This window comes from Astatotilapia calliptera, chromosome 7 (genome assembly GCF_964374335.1).
Source record: "Astatotilapia calliptera chromosome 7, fAstCal68.1, whole genome shotgun sequence".
NCBI lineage: Eukaryota > Metazoa > Chordata > Actinopteri > Cichliformes > Cichlidae > Astatotilapia > Astatotilapia calliptera.
The window spans coordinates 37891859-37910859 of record NC_137428.1 but is presented as its reverse complement, the minus strand read 5'-3'; the positions used below and the strand labels follow the sequence as shown (position 1 = coordinate 37910859).

The 19001-nt window shown below is 40.3% G+C and overlaps 1 protein-coding gene across 5 annotated transcripts in view; it reads left to right on the top strand.

Annotated features, from left to right (window-relative positions):
• shroom3 (shroom family member 3) overlaps positions 1-19001 on the top strand; it is an 80131-nt gene that overhangs the window by 7770 nt on the left and 53360 nt on the right. Inside the window, exon 1 of one of the 5 annotated variants that reach the window (XM_026174515.2) lies at positions 3912-4017. The exons of 2 other annotated variants lie outside the window; for them this stretch is intronic. In XM_026174515.2, coding sequence (XP_026030300.1) covers positions 3947-4017 — 71 coding nt within the window. In that variant the 5' untranslated portion in view covers positions 3912-3946. Of the gene's footprint in view, positions 1-3911; positions 4028-19001 lie in introns of those variants that run through there. 2 more of the 5 variants (XM_080303626.1, XM_080303625.1) reach the window with 2 other exon arrangements.

The following is a 19001-nucleotide window of genomic DNA, read 5'->3' as shown; positions in this document are numbered from 1 at the left end:
TTTCAGCTGTGAGTTTTCAGTGCAGTAGTTTATCAAATTAAAGAAAATCTGGAATGAGTGACCAACAGTGTAGTACAAGGTTGGAGTGAGTGCAATCTGTTGCCCACGTCTAGACTTTTACCCTAAATAATTAATTATTATCTATGATAATAACAGTTCAGACAAGCACAGACTGGCTGGGGATTTGACTCAGTTGACTGTGTGTTATTAAAGGCTGTCACCATGTCAGCGATTAATAGAATTCACTTTAATGATATTACTGGATGTCCGGTATAGATGTTTTGGGAGTAACAGCTGAGTCCAGCGTGCCCAGCACACAGTTTGATTTGGGGATAGGATTTTAGCCCAAAGTGCAGCCTGTGTTCTAGGAGCCGTCATTCATGTCGTGCTGATTATTTATTATGTTGTATTATGTTGTATTACACTTACAGTGAGGTTCATAAGTTATTGGCCAAGGACACATTTTGTCATTTTGCTTCCATACACCTCCAGAGTGCAAACTTCAGGAAGCTTAATTACAACATTCTTATACTCAAACCAAAATGAGGATGAAAGACTCACCTAACTACCAAACCAAGGGCCAAACAAAAGGGCAAAATAGCACGTGAGCGCACACCTTAAATAGCTCTCATAGGTGTGGTTATTTTTATGGGCAATGTATAAAAGTTGCCCCATTTTCTCAACACGAGGGTCTGCAAGCTCATTCAAATATCAAGCACAAAAATAAGACATGCTTGTTTTCTTTGACGTTAAATATTGACATATTTAGCAGTAAACTGCATGTTATAATTATGTTGACCGCTAAGGTTTATTCTGTTTATTCTATTTGTTCTTATTTGGGAAACAAATGTCATCGTTTCATGTTTTTGACATGCCAAATGAAGATAAATCGATTCAACCACATTTAAATATGGTTGGGGTATTTTGCACCTCCAGAAATATGCAACAGAGTCAGTTGCAAAAGGTTCCCTTCTCTCACAGGCAATCCTGTCACTGGGTTCTCTTTTTAAATACCTGACAGTACTTTTTTTTTATGCCTGAATCCAGTTTGGGCTGGTGCAACACATCTGGCTCCAAATCTGAGCTGAACCTGAGGCTCAGCGTACTCCCGTTGTTGTGATACCTGTATGACCGTAAAGTAGGGAAAATATATAGAAATTTGTTTTTGGATTAATTCTAGAGCTCTAGATTTTTAGATCATAAAGATATGACATAAACATTTAATGAAAAGGAGAAGCAGTGTACTGAGCAGATGTGGGAAAACAGAAGTCTTGTTGAAATTGCAGTTTGTTTTCTTAAGGAGTCTTGTTTCAAATATGTATCAGAGTGACGCATTTGAAGCTATGACAGTACTGGAGTGGTTAAACTAGCCTGTTCCTGGGTCCTGTAGGTGAAGCTTCTACAATCTCCTGAAGGCATCAAACACTTCTTCACATCCGGTTAAAGGTTCATCAGACCAGGATCACATGCTGATTAGACCCATTTATGACCTCTGACATGCCCGGGTGCCAACTTCAGCACTCATTGTGTGATTAGCGCTGATGTTCAGACTTTGTCCAGCGTTTTAAAGCTAAGTCGGTTTTGAGGTTAGGCTGTATTAAAACATAAGACTGCTAAGAAGCAAACAACAATCACCCATTTAATCGTAAAATAAGGAGCAGGAGACCTCAGCAGAGGGCGTGTCGTGCCACCCAGCATCAGTGTTGAGGTTGATGCACTGCCAGGTATGTGTTTGGGTTTGGGGTGTGACTGTGAGCGAGGCCACTGTCGCTACTGCAACTTCTGTTTACTGGAAGACGCGTGAGACGCCAAACACAATGCAGGACTTTAGACTTTAGACACACACACACACACTCTGTGGGACAGGTGTAAAGACACACACACAGGACTGTGGAAGGCGTGGTGACAAGGGAAGGCTGTGTGTGTGTTTTGGTCTGATTTTCTTCCTGTTTGGATCTGAAACTGTAAAAGTTGGACACTGCACAGGTTCAACATTTCATTTCTAGTCCTTATTCGATTCTGTTCTGCTCTACTCTATTGTGATGGGGCTGTACGGAGGCAAACTAGAAGGTTTGAACATTGGACCCTGGTTTGCATGTTGATGTGCAGTCAGCGTTTTGTTTTTTTTTAGATGCTTTTTAGTGTCATGGATCAGCCCAGCAATCCATTTGATACCACAGACACAATTTGTCACGTTTTTTTCACGAGCACAGCTCTGAAAGTGCTCTGCTTTGGCTCGAAGCATATTCATGTTTGCAGCTTGTATTTTGTCCACAGAAAGCAAGAAAGTGTAAAACAAGTTTTGACTGTTCTACTTTTACCCAGACTATGATCTGTTCCAAACCAAACCAAAGTCATTCTTACGAATCAATGGACTTCAGTGACTTTAAACAACTATAGGCAACCCTTCCCACACTGGGAATGCTAAATCAGCAGGCCCAAAAAGGTTTTTCTTAACTTTAATGCAACAGGAGCTACCGATGAGACTGGTGATTGACACATGACAGGGTACTAAATACATTAGAGGGTTATCTAGGCAGCCGCAGCAACCAAACAGAGCCAAACTTGGGTCTCTGATATGACCCCTCCACCATCACTCCCTTCAACCTTTATATGTGGACACAAATCAGTACATCTGAGCTCAAACAGAAGAAAAATGTCATCCAGAGATGCAAAAAAGTCATGCCCAGAAACACAAATCAAAAATAGATAAAAGGCTGGGACTGTGCGTTTACGTCAGATGGACCCACCTGAGTCTTGGCTGTTCTGGCTATAGGCCTGAGAAGTGTTAAAGTTCGCTGGTTCTGCAGGTGTCAGGAGTTTTAGTCTAATAATGTAATAAAGTCTGAAGGAGCTGTATCATTTTAGAACTTTTCTGTCTTATGGGAGTCTCTGTTTTGAAGCCTCAACATTATCACCACAAAATGGTGGTTATCATCTAACTACTGGGAAGTTTAGTTAGCAAGCTGGCAAAACAGACACATAGCTGCTAACGGTGTTATATGACACAAAGCTATAATATTTTTCATATAATTGCATTAAAACACAGTCCAGAAATCCAGTCCAGTTACTTGGATTACTGTGATGCCAACCAGTTTTGAAGCCTCAACACCGGCCTTCTGGCTGCTGCCAGGTTTCTGGAACCATTAGTGACCATATTTAGAGACAAGGGATTGAATGATAATCCCATAAAAAATGGTCTAGCACCTTAAACTTTACTGAAAAACCTACTAAAGTGATTTTCATCAGAGCAGGTGAAGCCTACCTTGAGTCAGCCTCAAGTGGACATTAGAGGAACTGCAGATTTTGGACACGTTTTTCGGGGGAGGGGGGGGGGTTGGTACTTTTCACCTTTACCTTTTGCCATGACTTGTGTAGGTTTCTTTCTTTGTGTTACTTCCCGTAATGTTGATCCAAGGAAAGAAAAGTCTGAATGTGTATTCTTTCTCAGCCTAACACTAGGATTAGGGTTTGTCTTGTTTTGGGAGAAGCATTCATCACCTCCTCCTGCAGCTCCTCCATCGTCTCCAGCTGCAAAGCAACAGCCTCTCGGTGGGGTAATAAAGATTTATTGAGCTGAACTGATGGTTATTACCGCAGAAGACCAAAGTCTCTGTTTGTGTGTATGCGTGTCCTTTATCCGGAAGGCATTATAAAACTATGTGTGTGACTTTAGCGGGTATTAGCTGCTTTTATTGTTGGTATTGTGTGTGTGTGTCTTCCATCCTTGGTGTCAGTCAGACAAAAGGCGCATGATGTCGACACCAAATGCACCTGTCAGACCACGCCTTCTTTGTCTCTCCTTACGACTTTCTCTCCTCCATACCTGACTGTGCTCGATCTGATTGGTGCCTTCAGGTGAGCCCTGATTGGCTTGGAGACACAAAAGCAAAGAGAGACACACACGCAAACACACACTCAGAAGCACAGACATTCAGAGGGAATCATGCCATTAGTGTACTCACAACAAGCTGAAAACAAAGCAGAAGAATTTCAGAGGAGCTGCCCGTCAGAGCTGTAAGTGTATGTAAGTGTGTTTTCTATAAGTAGTGAGAACAAATGAAGCAGACTTTAAGTTAAATTTGTATTTAAGTAAAGATGGCTGATGTCATTTCAAACTTTAGAGTTTCAATGTGACTATTGTGATATAAAGCCAGCATATGAGGGTTTAATTTAAATCCATGTAGTTTAACTCCTTAGTTATAGTGTCATGTTCTCCAAGCTTTGGGGAACATGATTAGACAACACTTAATTGTTTTTCAGTCTGACAGGCTTCAGTAGGTAACGCCCATTCCAGATTATTGTACTTGGAAACTTGAAAAGCCTTTAAATGCCTGGAGGGTGTTTGTTTTCAGTGGAATGTTTTTTGGCTCTGGGAGATTTCTCAGATTAAAGGTACTTTCTTGTACATTGTTGTGTTTAAAAATAGTTTAAAACCTGCTGATACTAACTAAAGCAATCGAAAGCTACCTATGCAAAATATGTTTGTTGTATCGAAGAGATAACCCCTGAAGTCAAAGCAGGGCTGTACTGCACATTAGTGCAATACCAATTTGAACCACAAGATGGTGCAGCGAGTCAAATGGGTGGGGCTAAAAAGAGATAATGAATGTTAAACAGCAGCAAACATCCATAGACATCTTGCTAGTAAAATGTTGCCCCTAGTGGTGAAAGTTGTAGTTAAATTATTAGAGAGTACCTGGAATCCAGATGTGGGTAATACGGGCAAGTAAAGAATCGTGAGTAGAGATCTTTGAGAAAAATCTTTTTGTCATGATGTGAAGTGTCTGTTCGGTTATTTCCTGTTTTATTTTCTATTCATTGGTTCTTCACTTGGTAGTTTTCTTGGGACAGCCTCACCTGTGTTGTATTTGTCAGTTCCTGTTTTATGTTCTTTTTTTGTTCACACGTAGGCCTTCGTGAGGCCTAGAGACTCGTTGGCAACCACTGATCAATAGGGAAAACTATTTAGCAACAGTTAGCAAGTGGTTGCCAGAGGTAATTGCTATGAAATCAGTTGCTGAGGCCTCATTTATGCAGGCTTTGAGACCAGTTGGTGACCTCTGGAAGAATTTCCTGACTGCTTGGTGACAATTGCTTTGGTTGCTAGCAAGTTGCCATGGTTGACACTAGTAGCACTTGGGACTTGTCTCCAAATATTCTTTTTGCTTTATTGTTTTGTTTTGTTTTTTGTCTTGGTTCATGCAGATAGTGACATTCGATTATGTGAACATTACCAACAACCAACTGGAGTGTTTGTCTCTCTGGTCTCTCAGTCAGTGCGATGTATTCTCTGTTTCTTCCTGAGCTGTGTGAACTGTTGCATACATGCAACAGTTTATTCAACAGCTTTTCTTCTTGTAAATTTCCACAAACAGTAGATGAGAGATAATGTTAGAAGGAATCTAGTGGTAGTTTTGCAGAAGATCCACAGTCTTTCCAAAAGCTTAACTTCTATGTCTAAAAACTTACGGATTATTGTTAAGGTCATTGGTTGCTGACTCAGAACTCTGGATTCTCTTAAATTACGCATATAGAAGTATAACCTGCAGGGATATAAGTCAAAGTCATCGATTTTTAAGCATTTTTCTGTCACATTTTACTGGTGATTACAGATTTGGGGGAGTTGACTCTCTCCTTATTCATCAAAATATTCATTTTGGTGTCAGAATCACTGTCTAGAGTGGCAGGAATTGCTTCTAAATGGGATCACTTGCATATATGCTGATGTTATTAACTGAATCTTTGACCATGCCTAATATGAACAGCCATCAATGCAACAGTATAGATATACATGAAAGAAAAAAGGGCTAATCTTAACAGGTTTGTTTGAATATACCAGTGAAATGGTGCATTGTGGTGACTGGGCTGTTTTTGTTAAGATTTGTTTTCTACAGTTTCGTTTACACGTGAGGGTCCTCCTCTATGTTGGGCCCCTGGATGCAAACTGATGTAGATCAGACTGAATGCGAGCTGGGTCCAGGCCGTACGAAACTGCCACATGTAGCGCTTCTCAGAGGGAGGTACTTCAAGTATTTCTCAGCAAACAACAGATGGGTCTAGTGACATCACAGAGTCTTGTCATCACCACTGGGTTGCTGGGAAACGAACTGCACCAATGTGCTGAGCGGGTGAATATGTTGGTGTTTGTCGAGACATAGTGCCAGCGTGTACCTCTAGTAGACTCTATTTAAAAAATGGACGTTTGGCTGAATACGTGACAATTTGTCTGTTAATTAAGTTGATTTTCTTAACGTCCCCCTAATTCCAGTCTTTATGCTGAGCTCGCTTGACTCCTATTGTGTATTTGACACATAGACACTGTAAAAATTCTTAGCCTTGTGTCATTTTTGTCATTTTCCTTTATAGTTTTGTGTAGAAAAGGAGCTAGTTTAGCTTCCCAGGAAGTTTAATGTCTCCACACATTAAACCCAGAGGAGCTTGTTCTGCTCTTGGATTGAGTTTGGATTGGACAAGCAACTTTGGGTTGTGGGTTGTGAAGGTTGTGACACTGGCCACTCAAAGGTTTTTTCTTAATGAACTTCCTTATTGTGCGTGTGCGTGCGTGTGCATCCACAGTGGAGCATGTGTGTAGCGAGTGTGTAGATCTTTTTTGTTCTTCTTTTAATTGATACCTGACACTTGCTTTCCTCATGAGTAAGGTAATATTATCGGGGCTTACCCCTGCTGTGTGTGTTTATGTGTGTGTGTTACCTGTATTACCTTTACTACTACTCCCCTTACGTCTTGCAGCTGCTGTACCTGCGTTTTGTCTTCTAATCTCCAGTAAGCAGCGGCGTGCACGTAAGCAGTGTTACATTACACATGAGGAAAAGCTTTTATTTCCCCTTAGGCAAAAAACCAAAAAAAACACAGAGTGCATATAGGAGGCGCTTGCTGGGTGAAGTGCATCGATCATGTTCAGGGCTTTTTCAGAAAGGGGGAAAAAAACTCTAGTCACTGTTTAGTTGCATTCCTGCTGGATGCTACAATGTCAAGGCCACTGCAGGTGTGTCTTTTTCTATGGCTGCTTTTCCTAAAATAATCTTTACTCTGTGGAAAATTCAGGAAAATGCCAAATCTGTGCTTCTCCAACAGGATTAATAATCTACAGCCTAGTAGCAGCTCTGTGATGATTTTTTTTTCTTGGCATAAAGTTGAGCATATTTTCCATCATTGTCTGCCAGAAAACATCAGAGAAACACAGACTTAATAGATTGGAGTACTTTTAAAGGAACTGATTACATAGCTGATATTTTAAATTACAGTTAAAGCTAAATATAACAAACTGCAATGTCCTTAAAGTCTCTTTTATAAGATAACTAACATAGATAGATAGATAGATAGATAGATAGATAGATAGATAGATAGATAGATAGATAGATAGATAGATAGATAGATATGAATGAAGTTGTTCTCTGCATTGGCCAGAGGAAGAATCATGATCACTCATGATTTTTCCTTTTGCTGCAGTGTTAATGATGAAGCCGTCCTTAGCATTAACATGCATGGTTACTCTTGTTAGACAGTTGGGTACTCTTGGACAACGACCCAGCAGTGCTGTGTCTGTCCTGAGCCGCCTTTACTGTCCGTCCTGTTGCTTTAATGTCTGCAACGTCTTTGTGACTCCAGGTACTTTGTGGTCGTCTCCTTTGTTATTTCTCCTTGTGGGTTCCAGGTCAGAGCCTGTATTGTAATGTTGGTTGTTGGCTTTCTCATGGTATAACTGAGCTGCCCCCATCTCCTTCTCAAGATCTGCTGCCACAACTTAATGCTGCTTATTATTAAGGCCAGATTTGTAAGGCCAGACCTTACAAATACTGCCTGGGCCTTGCTGATTCGGCATCTGTCCCACCTGCTTGTCTCACGCTGCCAGTCTACATGAAGGGCTTTAGTTTAGTGTATTTTAACCCAACCACAGTTTTTTGGTTCATAGCCTTAGACCGTCAGGCCTGTCTTTCTGAGGTTTAGACTTCACGGCTGATTTACCTCTGCGGTAAGTCTTTGTAGAGCCTGCGATGTGACCCTTGTAAGTGGTCAACACTGTTGCCAGCATTCATGCTAGTTGATGGTGTTAATTACCTTGTGGTTGTGTCGTAGTGTTTTGTACACATTGGCAGCCACGACAGAAACAATAAAAACCTGGAACTTTTCCCCCCGCTGGGTCCCCGCTTTTTGTTGTGGCCTTTTGCTTTATTCTTTTCTTCTTTTGTCTATTAAGCTTTTCCACTTTTTGTACATGTCTTCACATCCAATAGTTTCTGCAGTTTCCTGTGGACTCAAATTGTGGTCATAAATATTCTGTACTCGTAAATCAAATGCGTAGTTGTGAACTGAGTTTTGTAACCTTGTAAACCAGAAATCTGAAAATTTTATGTTTGTGCATCTATCGATGAAAGTTTGTGTGTTTGTAAAAAATATTTACACAAGTTACAATTTATTTATTTTTTGTTAAGTTCTGGTTACAGATACAAAGCGAAAAACTCTTTGTAAAACTATGCGCTCAAGTTCCCTCGCTTGTGTGTGAGTTTCAACTTGCAAGAACGAATTTGACCAGATTTTTCTTCCTTTCAGCTGATTGGTCAATGTCATGTCAATCACAAGTGTAACAATCCAATCTGAGAACAGATGCGTTTGGCTGTCGGAGGGGCGTTTTACTGAGCTTCAGGACCTGGAAGGGTAAATGCCCTTTCACGTGCCAGCGTTTTCCTTCATCACCACACAGGAAAACAGTCTGTGCGTGTCTGAGTTCGGTGATTTTCTTTGTCACAGGCTTACGTGCTTATACAGGGACCTCCAGAGCCTTTTCAACAGATCTGTGGACATCAGGGGGACAGCAGTGTTGTGGAAATGAAACACTCTTCACTAGTCGGGATAGTTATAAAGCTTTCTTCGTTCTGAATGAGTGATACGTGATATGTTTTTATTGAACATTTGAACAAAATTCAACACAAACTCTTGTAGAGGATATAAAGCCAGAGATGTACATCTTTTGAAACGACAAGAAGCAGGCGCATCTAGTACACACAGAGGTGCCGCAAAATAATGACAGAGCTCTGCGGCCAGCGCAACTAATTTTGCATCCTTCGCTCTGAGTTAGCGGTGAGCGCAGCGCATGCCGCGTCCGTTGTGAAAGGGCCTTTATGCTGCACAGCAGAATCCATTCGGGGGGATAACATGGTGCTCGATTCTCAGTCCTGATACTATCAGAGCTGATTCAGTGTTATCAGTGACAGCACCGGTGTGGATGAGTGTGTATTTTCTGTATGCGTTTGTTCTGGCAGTGTCTTCCTTGGTGCATACGCTGCAGTTGGTCGGTGCTTTGTTGAGCAGGTTTGGCCACAGTCTCTTCCTGTTGTTCTCTGTAATATTTGCATGTGCTTTGTTTCGTGCTGATTGAGTCTCTTAGACTGAATTCAAAACCGATGGAGAAAAACAAAATCCTGCTCTTCTGGGAGGGACATAAACCAGAACACGAGATAATAAAATCTGCAACAGCCTTTTGCTTGTTGTGTTTTTAATAGAGATGGCACAATACCACTTTTTTATGTCCGATACCGATACCGATATCATAAATTTGGATATCTGCCGATACCGATATGAATCCGATATAGTGTATTTTTTAATCAATAAAACAGTTTTTTTAATATCTTGCTGCTTTTTGTATAAGTTTATACTCAAGTAAAAAACAACAACACTAAACCTATTCTGTTATACCTACATGCAAAAAATACACTGCACCCAAAATATTTCATAGTTCAGCAATACTGATCAATCTAATAAACTTAAACCTACTTCATCCTTCCTATTCTGGTATTTTAAAGAGAACTTAGCAGAAATATTAAGCAACCTAACTAATAGGGTTCTAAAGCTCCCAGCAAAAAAATAATAATTAGGGAACCACCCTCCCTCCTCCTCATGATGCTTAATTGACGTAATCAACTATAATTTGATGCAGTGTGGGGGAAAAAATACACAGAAATCAATTATTTTTCAAGAATAATTAAATGGATTCAACATCGTTCTTCAGCAAAATTGCAGATTGAAATGGTATCTTTCCAAAGGAAAAAGTACTATAGCTTACTAGGGTATATTGGACTTAATAGTTACTATATACAGTAATAGACTTCTATACATTTTACATCAGATTAAAACTTTGGGTGTAAGATTCAGATAATTGTTTATTAAAAGCTAGACATTTAAAATGACAATAAGAAAGAAAAGTATGTCTTTGTGCCCCCTTTTCCCTGTTCATGCCCTATCGGCCCCCCTGGCTAAACTTTGCTAGATCCGCCCCTGCACAGTTACCAGCCGTCAGCTACCTAGAAAAGGATCCTGGTGTAGAAAGTAATAATAAATAAATTCTAACAACAGCTTATCAAGGTTAAACGTGCTGCTGTCGTTCAGCCGCTGGTTTCTTCTTTCTGGCGCGAAGTGGGCGATAAACAAACAAGAGAGACAGACTCGCGACAGAAAAGCCGATTAGCTGATCATTGATCAGTTTCATGATTGAAGTAACAGCAGGAGAGGGAGGGAGAGAGAAGAGGCAGTCGCTCCATATATCGGTTGTTAAGCTTAACGCTGGAATGCTTTACAAACATTCAGAGATGAACTTACACACTTGCTTTACTTCTCTCTGGGATAACTTCCTCGGAGATGAAATGCCGGGTTGCTAGCGAGGCTACAAATACACACAGCCGCTCTATCACGTGACCCGTACTGCTGCGATCTGCTATGGTTATGAGCAGAGTTACGCCATGTCGCAAGTTTTGTGAGGTGCTTTTTTGATATTTAATGGATTGGATTACATTTTTTTTTTCTCCGATATCCGATCCAGTAATTTACGTCCAGTAATTTACGTCAGTACCTCTAGTTTTTAATAGCGTTTATTTGTCCTGCATGTCTTTATTGTCACTTCACACGGAGGGATGAAAGGGCTGGTTTTATGAGAGCAGAGAAAGTGTATGTAGGGAGGAGATCGGGGTGGAGTGATGGTTCCTAACTTACTTTTTTTTTTCTTACATTGACAACAGAGCTTCCCTGAATTTAACAAACACTGATGATTGTCTAAATCAAAACTTTTGTTTGATTTTAAATAATTTTGTCCGTAGTAGTTCTAGCATATATGATATTATTTTTCACTGAAATGATAGCAGCAGAGGCGTGTTTAAAGGGGGGTTTAGGGTGTTCCTGCATCCAGGTTTTTATAACGTGAAATATTGTAATAATATTCTACATTTTTAACACATTTGTAAATTTAAGTTAAAAAAAATCTGCCTCATATGCCTCCCATTGGTTTCGTCCATTGCCTGCCTCCCCGCAACTCCTCAACACCTCATTTAAAAAGCTGCGCCCATGCTCCCGCTCATAGATCATACCATTCTTTCTGTGGTACAATGATTAATGTTTATTTCACACTTTTAAGGTTTGAGGTTCAGACCTGCTGGAGTTTGCATGTCCTCCCTTTTCTTTTCCTGCATGTGTTTTTCCGACTTCCTCCCACAGTCCAGACACATCAGTTAGCTCTTGATTCTATAATGTCCAGCTCAAAAGGTTAAACTGTATAAAATAATAGATAAATGAGACAGGGGTTAAAATCTGAGAGCAATAGATAAATTCCAGTCCATTTTCATTATTCCAATTCATTTTGAGCAAATTTTGAGTACATTTTCAGAACACTGCCCAGTTAAAACCGGGATGCCTATCCAGTCTTTAAGTCTGATGTCATTAGCTGTTTCCAGGTCCAAACACCGCTTCAGGTCCCAAAGTCAAATGAACACTGCAGCATCAGTGAGAGTTACAAACTGTCTAAATTCTTTCATCTTTAATAAAATGATCAGTGTGGCTGCTCTACCAGGTGTAACAATTAAGTTTAACATCCAGGCATGAAAACAGAATGTATTAAATTTAGCGGAGTTAGAAGTTAGCTCACTAGTTTTCGCCTAAACATGATATAGCATGACTGAGAGATTTCTGAAAGATTCAAACGTACAGCTCTGCTATCACTTCCAACATAAATTAAGACAGAAAACTAAACAGAAATGACGTTTGTAGGGTTACTGAAGTTGGGCTAGCTGATATATAATGATGTGCTACGCAATCGCTAGCTACACAGCTATGTTAGCATAACATAAACAGTGAAGCTGGAGGATGAACGCTAACTTTTTTCCACTCGATAAAAGTTAGCGTGAAGGTTCCTGATGGTTAGGGACAAATGTAATCGCATGGCAGGATGCTGTAAAAGGACCAAACTTCAGTCAGGAGAACAACTGAGATAATCCATCCGCAATGTGAGGTTAGTCATTAATTTACTGCTGCATGGGCTGGGCTGTAGTTACATCGTAAGGTTTTAAAAACTGAGCTGATCACTGCCTTTTTTAGGGACTTGTTCAAATTAAATAGAACAAAATACAAAGCATTAAACATGTTAAAAATACAACACCCTTAATAAAGGCAGAGTAGTTTGGACCCGGAAGCAGAGTTCATATGTCATCGCTTAAAGACCGGATTATTGCAATCATGTTTATTTCTGCTGTGAAGCTGGACATTTAAACGTGGGAGTCTATGGGATTGGCTCATATTTAGAGGCAGCCTCAAGTGGCTATTAGAGGAACTGCAGTCCTTTAATATAATGTGTACATTCACCCAGAAAATTGGCACATTAACCAGTAGCCCCACTGCTGAGTCATCATCCAGCTCAGTCACTCTCAGTGTAAGACCAAAGCTCTGATATTAAAGATTAAAACATGTAAATATTCAGATTTAGGTTTTTAGGTGCTCTGACCTCTGGGTAAATGATGATAAACTGTTTTTCTTTCAGGTTTCTTGATCACTGCAGTTACAAAGTAAATAAAATCAGATGGACTGAATTTGAAACTTGATGACAAAAGGAGGCCAAGAGGAATTTGAAAACATTCGATCATAGTTGCGTAGCTGTCTGTAGGTGTCCCCTCCGCCTCTTTTCTCCCAGTCCCTCTCTCTCTTTGTCTTCATCCATTCATCTCTGCTGACTCTCTGTCTTTGTGCTCTTTTGTTGTCAGTTGACGTAATCGAGCTGAATGAATGTTTGAGTTTCTCTGCTCAAAAAAAGACGAGGAGGAAGTCATTACAGGGATGAACCGCCTCAATAGAGTTTCCCAGGCAACCCGTGCGTGTGTGTGCGTGCGTGCGTGCGTGTGTGTGTGTGTGTGTGTGTGTGTGTGTGTGTGTGTGTGTGTGTGTGTGTGTGCACAGTGACTTTGTGGGGACCCATATGGACACTTTTAACAACACAAAAAAATCACTCTGAGTTCACACAAAACCCAGTTTGGTTCCGTTACAATATTTTTTTTAAAAGGTCTCCAAAGACATTTGTTAACTCTTTGAAGGAAATCCCAACTATTTTGAGTTACAGCCCTTATTATGATGTAAATGCACAATATTTTCACTTTTTTATAAAATCTGAATCTTTTCACACATATTTTGATCTAGAAAGAGTGTAATTAGCTCAATAGCATAAATTCCAGGGCTATTATTATTATTTCTATTGGCCTGGAGTTTGCAAAGAATAAATAAGATAGCACAATGAGCCTTGTTTTGTTAAACAGGAAACAAGTAACATGATTCTATTTGATTTAAAGTACTGATGTTCATTTTAACTTAGCTATAAATGTCAAAACATTAAAATGTCAAATTAAAATTTACCCAGCAAGTAAAATTTCTGTTTCAAATGCATAAAAACCCCTCCACTGAGTATTTTTACTCAATAAATCAGTAACTTTAGTTCATGTAATGGAGTGAATGTAACCTCTCACATCTCACCCTTCTCTACACGTGCATGCAACCATATCATGTGACAAAATTCCACACGCAGGTCACATGACACTAAACTGTCTCCATGGCAGCTTGGTAAAACATTTCTGCTAAGGAAGGTTTCAAAATAAAAGCTTCAGAAACAGATAAGTTGGACATAAGGCAAGTTTAACTTAGTGATGATTTACTTACTTAACATTTTCTTGTGTATCTCTGTGTGCTTTAACACCACTGTTTGTAACCCAGAAACAGAAGAGATCCTTACCTGATCTTCACCTGCTGGATGAGTCATTTTTACCTCTAATGATTGAAGTGTGACATAAAACCAGTTTGTGGACTGATTGTTTCCTCTCCTGTGAATGATTTCAAAATATATTTCCTCCACTTCAGTCATATTCAGACAGATTTGGTACTTTTTTGAGAAATGTTATCAGACCATCTCCAATTTCAAATAAAACTACTGTTTATGGTGTTTTTTATTGATTTTTTCATCTTTATTTGTGACTCACACTGCTATTGAACTTGATGAACTCAGGTGAGGTCAGGGCCAAAACGCTGTTTGTGTGTGTGTGTGTGTGTGTGTGTGTGTGTGTGTGTGTGTGTGTGTGTGTGTGTGTGTGTGTGTGTGTGTGTGTGTGTGTGTGTGATGAGATGGAAAGTGGAATGTGACAACGCAGTCCCTCCTGTTCTGGTGATTTCTGGGTGTTTGTGGCTGCCTTGCATTCCTCTGACCAGCCCAACAGGTTTTATTTTAATGGGCCTTTATCTATGCACCTGTGTGTGTGTGTGTGTGTGTGTGTGTGTGTGTGTGTGTGTGTGTGTGTGTGTGTGTGTGTGTGTGTGTGTGTGTGTGTTTCTGATAATGCAGTGGTGGAATGTCCGCAGTTCATAGTGTAACCCTGGGTGTGTTGTGTTTTGTGCTCTCTCTCTGTTTTTAAAGGGGTTGTAGATATAAATGGCTCTGCTGGGTGGAGGAACGATGGAGAACTGCCTTTGATTTGATTTTCAATCAGAATACACTGCTCAGAATAAGGTTTTTTCACTAGCTTTCCATTTAGCAAGGGTGGTGTCACTACTGGTAGCGTGACCCTGGACCCCTACAGAGGTTACACAGGTAGTCCAACTCCCACAGGATGGTACCTCAACGTGTGCTATTGCTAGAAGGTTTGCCATGTCTCCCAGCACAGTTTTAATCAAATCATTTGCCCCCATCTCAACTTTGAATTGAATTGAATCTTAATTTTGAACATGTTAAAAAATACAACCACATAGAAATAAAAGAGACAAACAAATGAAGCAAAACAAATGGAAAACAAAGCAACCACAAATACAGTGGGGCAAAAAAGTATTTAGTCAGCCACCGATTGTGCAAGTTCCCCCACTTAAAATGATGACAGAGGTCAGTAATTTGCACCAGAGGTACACTTCAACTGTGAGAGACAGAATGTGAAAAAAAAAATCCATGAATCCACATGGTAGGATTTGTAAAGAATTTATTCGTAAATCAGGGTGGAAAATAAGTATTTGGTCACCTCAAACAAGGAAAATCTCTGGCTCTCACAGACCTGTAACGTCTTCTGTAAGAAGCTTTTCTGTCCCCCACTCATTACCTGTATGAATGGCACCTGTTTGAACTCATCATCTGTATAAAAGACACCTGTCCACAGCCTCAAACAGTCAGACTCCAAACTCCGCCATGGCCAAGACCAAAGAGCTTTCGAAGGACACCAGGAAAAGTATTGTAGACCTGCACCAGACTGGGAAGAGTGAATCTACAATAGGCAAGCAGCTTGGTGTGAAAAAATCAACTGTGGGAGCAATCATCAGAAAATGGAAGACATACAAGACCACTGATAATCTCCCTCGATCTGGGGCTCCACGCAAGATCTCATCCCGTGGGGTCAAAATGATCATGAGAACGGTGAGCAAAGATCCCAGAACCACACGGGGGGACCTGGTGAATGAGCTGCAGAGAGCTGGGACCAAAGTAACAAAGGTCACCATCAGTAACACACTACAACGGCAGGGAATCAAATCCCGCAGTGCCAGACGTGTTCCGCTGCTGAAGCCAGTGCATGTCCAGGCCCGTCTGAAGTTTGCCAGAGAGCACATGGATGATACAGCAGAGGATTGGGAGAATGTCATGTGGTCAGATGAAACCAAAGTAGAACTTTTTGGTATAAACTCAACTCGTTGTGTTTGGAGGAAGAAGAATACTGAGTTGCATCCCAAGAACACCATACCTACTGTGGAGCATGGGGGTGGAAACATCATGCTATGGGGCTGTTTTTCTGCCAAGGGGACAGGACGACTGATCCGTGTTAAGGACAGAATGAATGGGGCCATGTATCGTGAGATTTTGAGCCAAAACCTCCTTCCATCAGTGAGAACTTTGAAGATGAAACGAGGCTGGGTCTTCCAACATGACAATGATCCAAAACACACCGCCCGGGCAACAAAGGAGTGGCTCCGTAAGAAGCATTTGAAAGTCCTGGAGTGGCCTAGCCAGTCTCCAGACCTCAACCCCATAGAAAATCTGTGGCGGGAGTTGAAAGTCCGTGTTGCTCGGCGACAGCCCCAAAACATCACTGCTCTCGAGAAGATCTGCATGGAGGAATGGGCCAAAATACCAGCTACTGTGTGTGCAAACCTGGTAAAGACCTATAGTAAACGTTTGACCTCTGTTATTGCCAACAAAGGTTATGTTACAAAGTATTGAGTTGTATTTTTGTTATTGACCAAATACTTATTTTCCACCCTGATTTACGAATAAATTCTTTACAAATCCTATCATGTGGATTCATGGATTTTTTTTTCACATTCTGTCTCTCACAGTTGAAGTGTACCTCTGGTGCAAATTACTGACCTCTGTCATCATTTTAGGTGGGGGAACTTGCACAATCGGTGGCTGACCAAATACTTTTTTGCCCCACTGTACAAAACAAACAAACAAAAAACTTTCATGTTCAAAGAGGAGCAGGAACTTATTTAATCCCACACCCTTTCCACTATTTAGTTATCAATACACTACAGAAATCAGAAATACCTCATTACAATTACATCATAAGTTACATGTCTTATTATTATTACTATTATTATTATTATTATTATTATAAATGTATTTATTAATATTATATATATATAAACACACATCAGCATTGTGAAAATATTGGACAAGAACACATTATCAGAGCTCTACCTCCTCCCTGTACCCAGCAAAAAACAATCCCTTGAACCTTGACTTTGACCCTAGCTTCCTCATCTGTCACACCAGCCCTCTGCATGTTCTCCTTCACTACATCCATGAATCTTCTCTCTGGTCTTTCTCTTTTCCTCCTGCCTGGCAGCTCCATATTCAACACACACTACTTACTTATTTATCCTTACTAAACGATAAATAATGTTCAGATGGGTTTTATGGTGAGGTTTCATATCTTGTGGGACAACAATAAATTAATCAAAATCTAGTTAGCATGAACTGCACACAGGCACAGATACCTCAGAGTTAATGCTGTCTAATATATACAATATTAAATGGGGATAGTTAACTAGACCTTAACAGGCTGTAAGCATCTGTATTTTTGCTGTAAATTTAGATATTTTAACATGAAAGTCTGATGATTAAAATTAAGATTTTAACCCTCTGATGCATAGTGGTCACTGGAGTGGACAGCTACTAAAACGTACATATCTCTTTAATGCATTGGTTTCTATGGTGGAACTGCATATTAGCCTCTAGAGTGTCTAGAGTGCTCTCTGCTGCCATGCTCCATTGAGGTCAGTTCAGTGTTCAGTTAGTGCAACTGCAAGTAAATTTCCTCTGAGTCAAAGATGGCAGACAAACTGTCACCCCTGCCAACCACTGCTTGCATATCCTGCTAAAAGAGCCCAGCAGGTAAAAAAAAAAAAAGATGATATGCAGTAACATCTAGGGAAGGATATTATCTGTTTGGAATAAGAAATTGTTATGTCTAATATGTAGAAAACTACGATTAACCATGTGTCCAATGAAGTGGACATCATGCATTACCCACTATATTTTTTTTAACATAAGTCATAAATTGTCTCACTGTTTTTTGGGACTGTTTTGGTTATAAGTAAGCGTATAATTGTTACATTTATAAGCTACTCATATATATATATATATATATATATATATATATATATATATATATTTAAAATATATATTTTTGTGCAGATCAGCTGTAGTTTGAGTTACTATAATAATTATTTTATCATATTTTGTAGACTTCAAATGCAGCAAAGAATAAAGCAGCGTAAAGAATAGTCCAGGAAATTCCATCCAGCTCCAGTGATGATGATTTCATTGATGAGTGCAGTGATGATGAGTGGCTGCCAGAGCAGAACAGAGACATAGGCGCTACGGATGATGAAGACACAGACAGTCAGGATGCAGAAAGTGAGAACGGGGCAGGATGAAGAGGAAGTTCAGCGTTATCAGGGAGCTGTGGGAGATGGGTACATGGCAGATCTAATTGATAATATAACATACAACACCAACTTGTATGCTCTACAAAAAGGGAAAGAACTGTCAGTAACAGGAGAAGAGATGCAGGTTTTTTTAGGGATCAAACTGATTATGGGGTACATTCGGTATCCTAGGGCACGAATGTACTGGTCTAGTGAGGACGGTCTTCGTCTTGGAATAATTGCAAATGCCATGTCTGTAAGCAGATATGAGCGAATCCTGAGATACCTGCACTTTGTGGATAACTTGACTTACCAGCCACCAAACACAGACAGGCTCTTCAAAATAAGACCAATCATACGTGCTCTTCAGGAGACATTCAAGGCAGCAGCAGACCCTGAGGAATTTCAGTCAGTTGATGAGCAGATAATTCCTTTCAAAGGCCTACTGTCCATCAAGCAATTCATACCAAAAAAGCCCAAACCCTGGAGAGTGAAGGTATGGGTGAGAGCAGGAACCTTAGGCTTTATGACAGGCTATATGGTTCGACAGTTCTGTCATCCACATGATCTCGTCCTGTGCTGGCCAATCCCCTGAAGATGTTGCCAACAGATGGGTCAAGAAGGAAAAAAAGATGACGATGATCCAAAAGCCCTTCTCCGTGGCCCTTTTTAATCAACACATGGGTGGGGTTGATCTTGTTGACCAATGTCTGGCAATGTACCCCCACAGACGTCGAAACAAGAGGTGGTATATACCTGTGTGCCATTGTGCCCTGGAT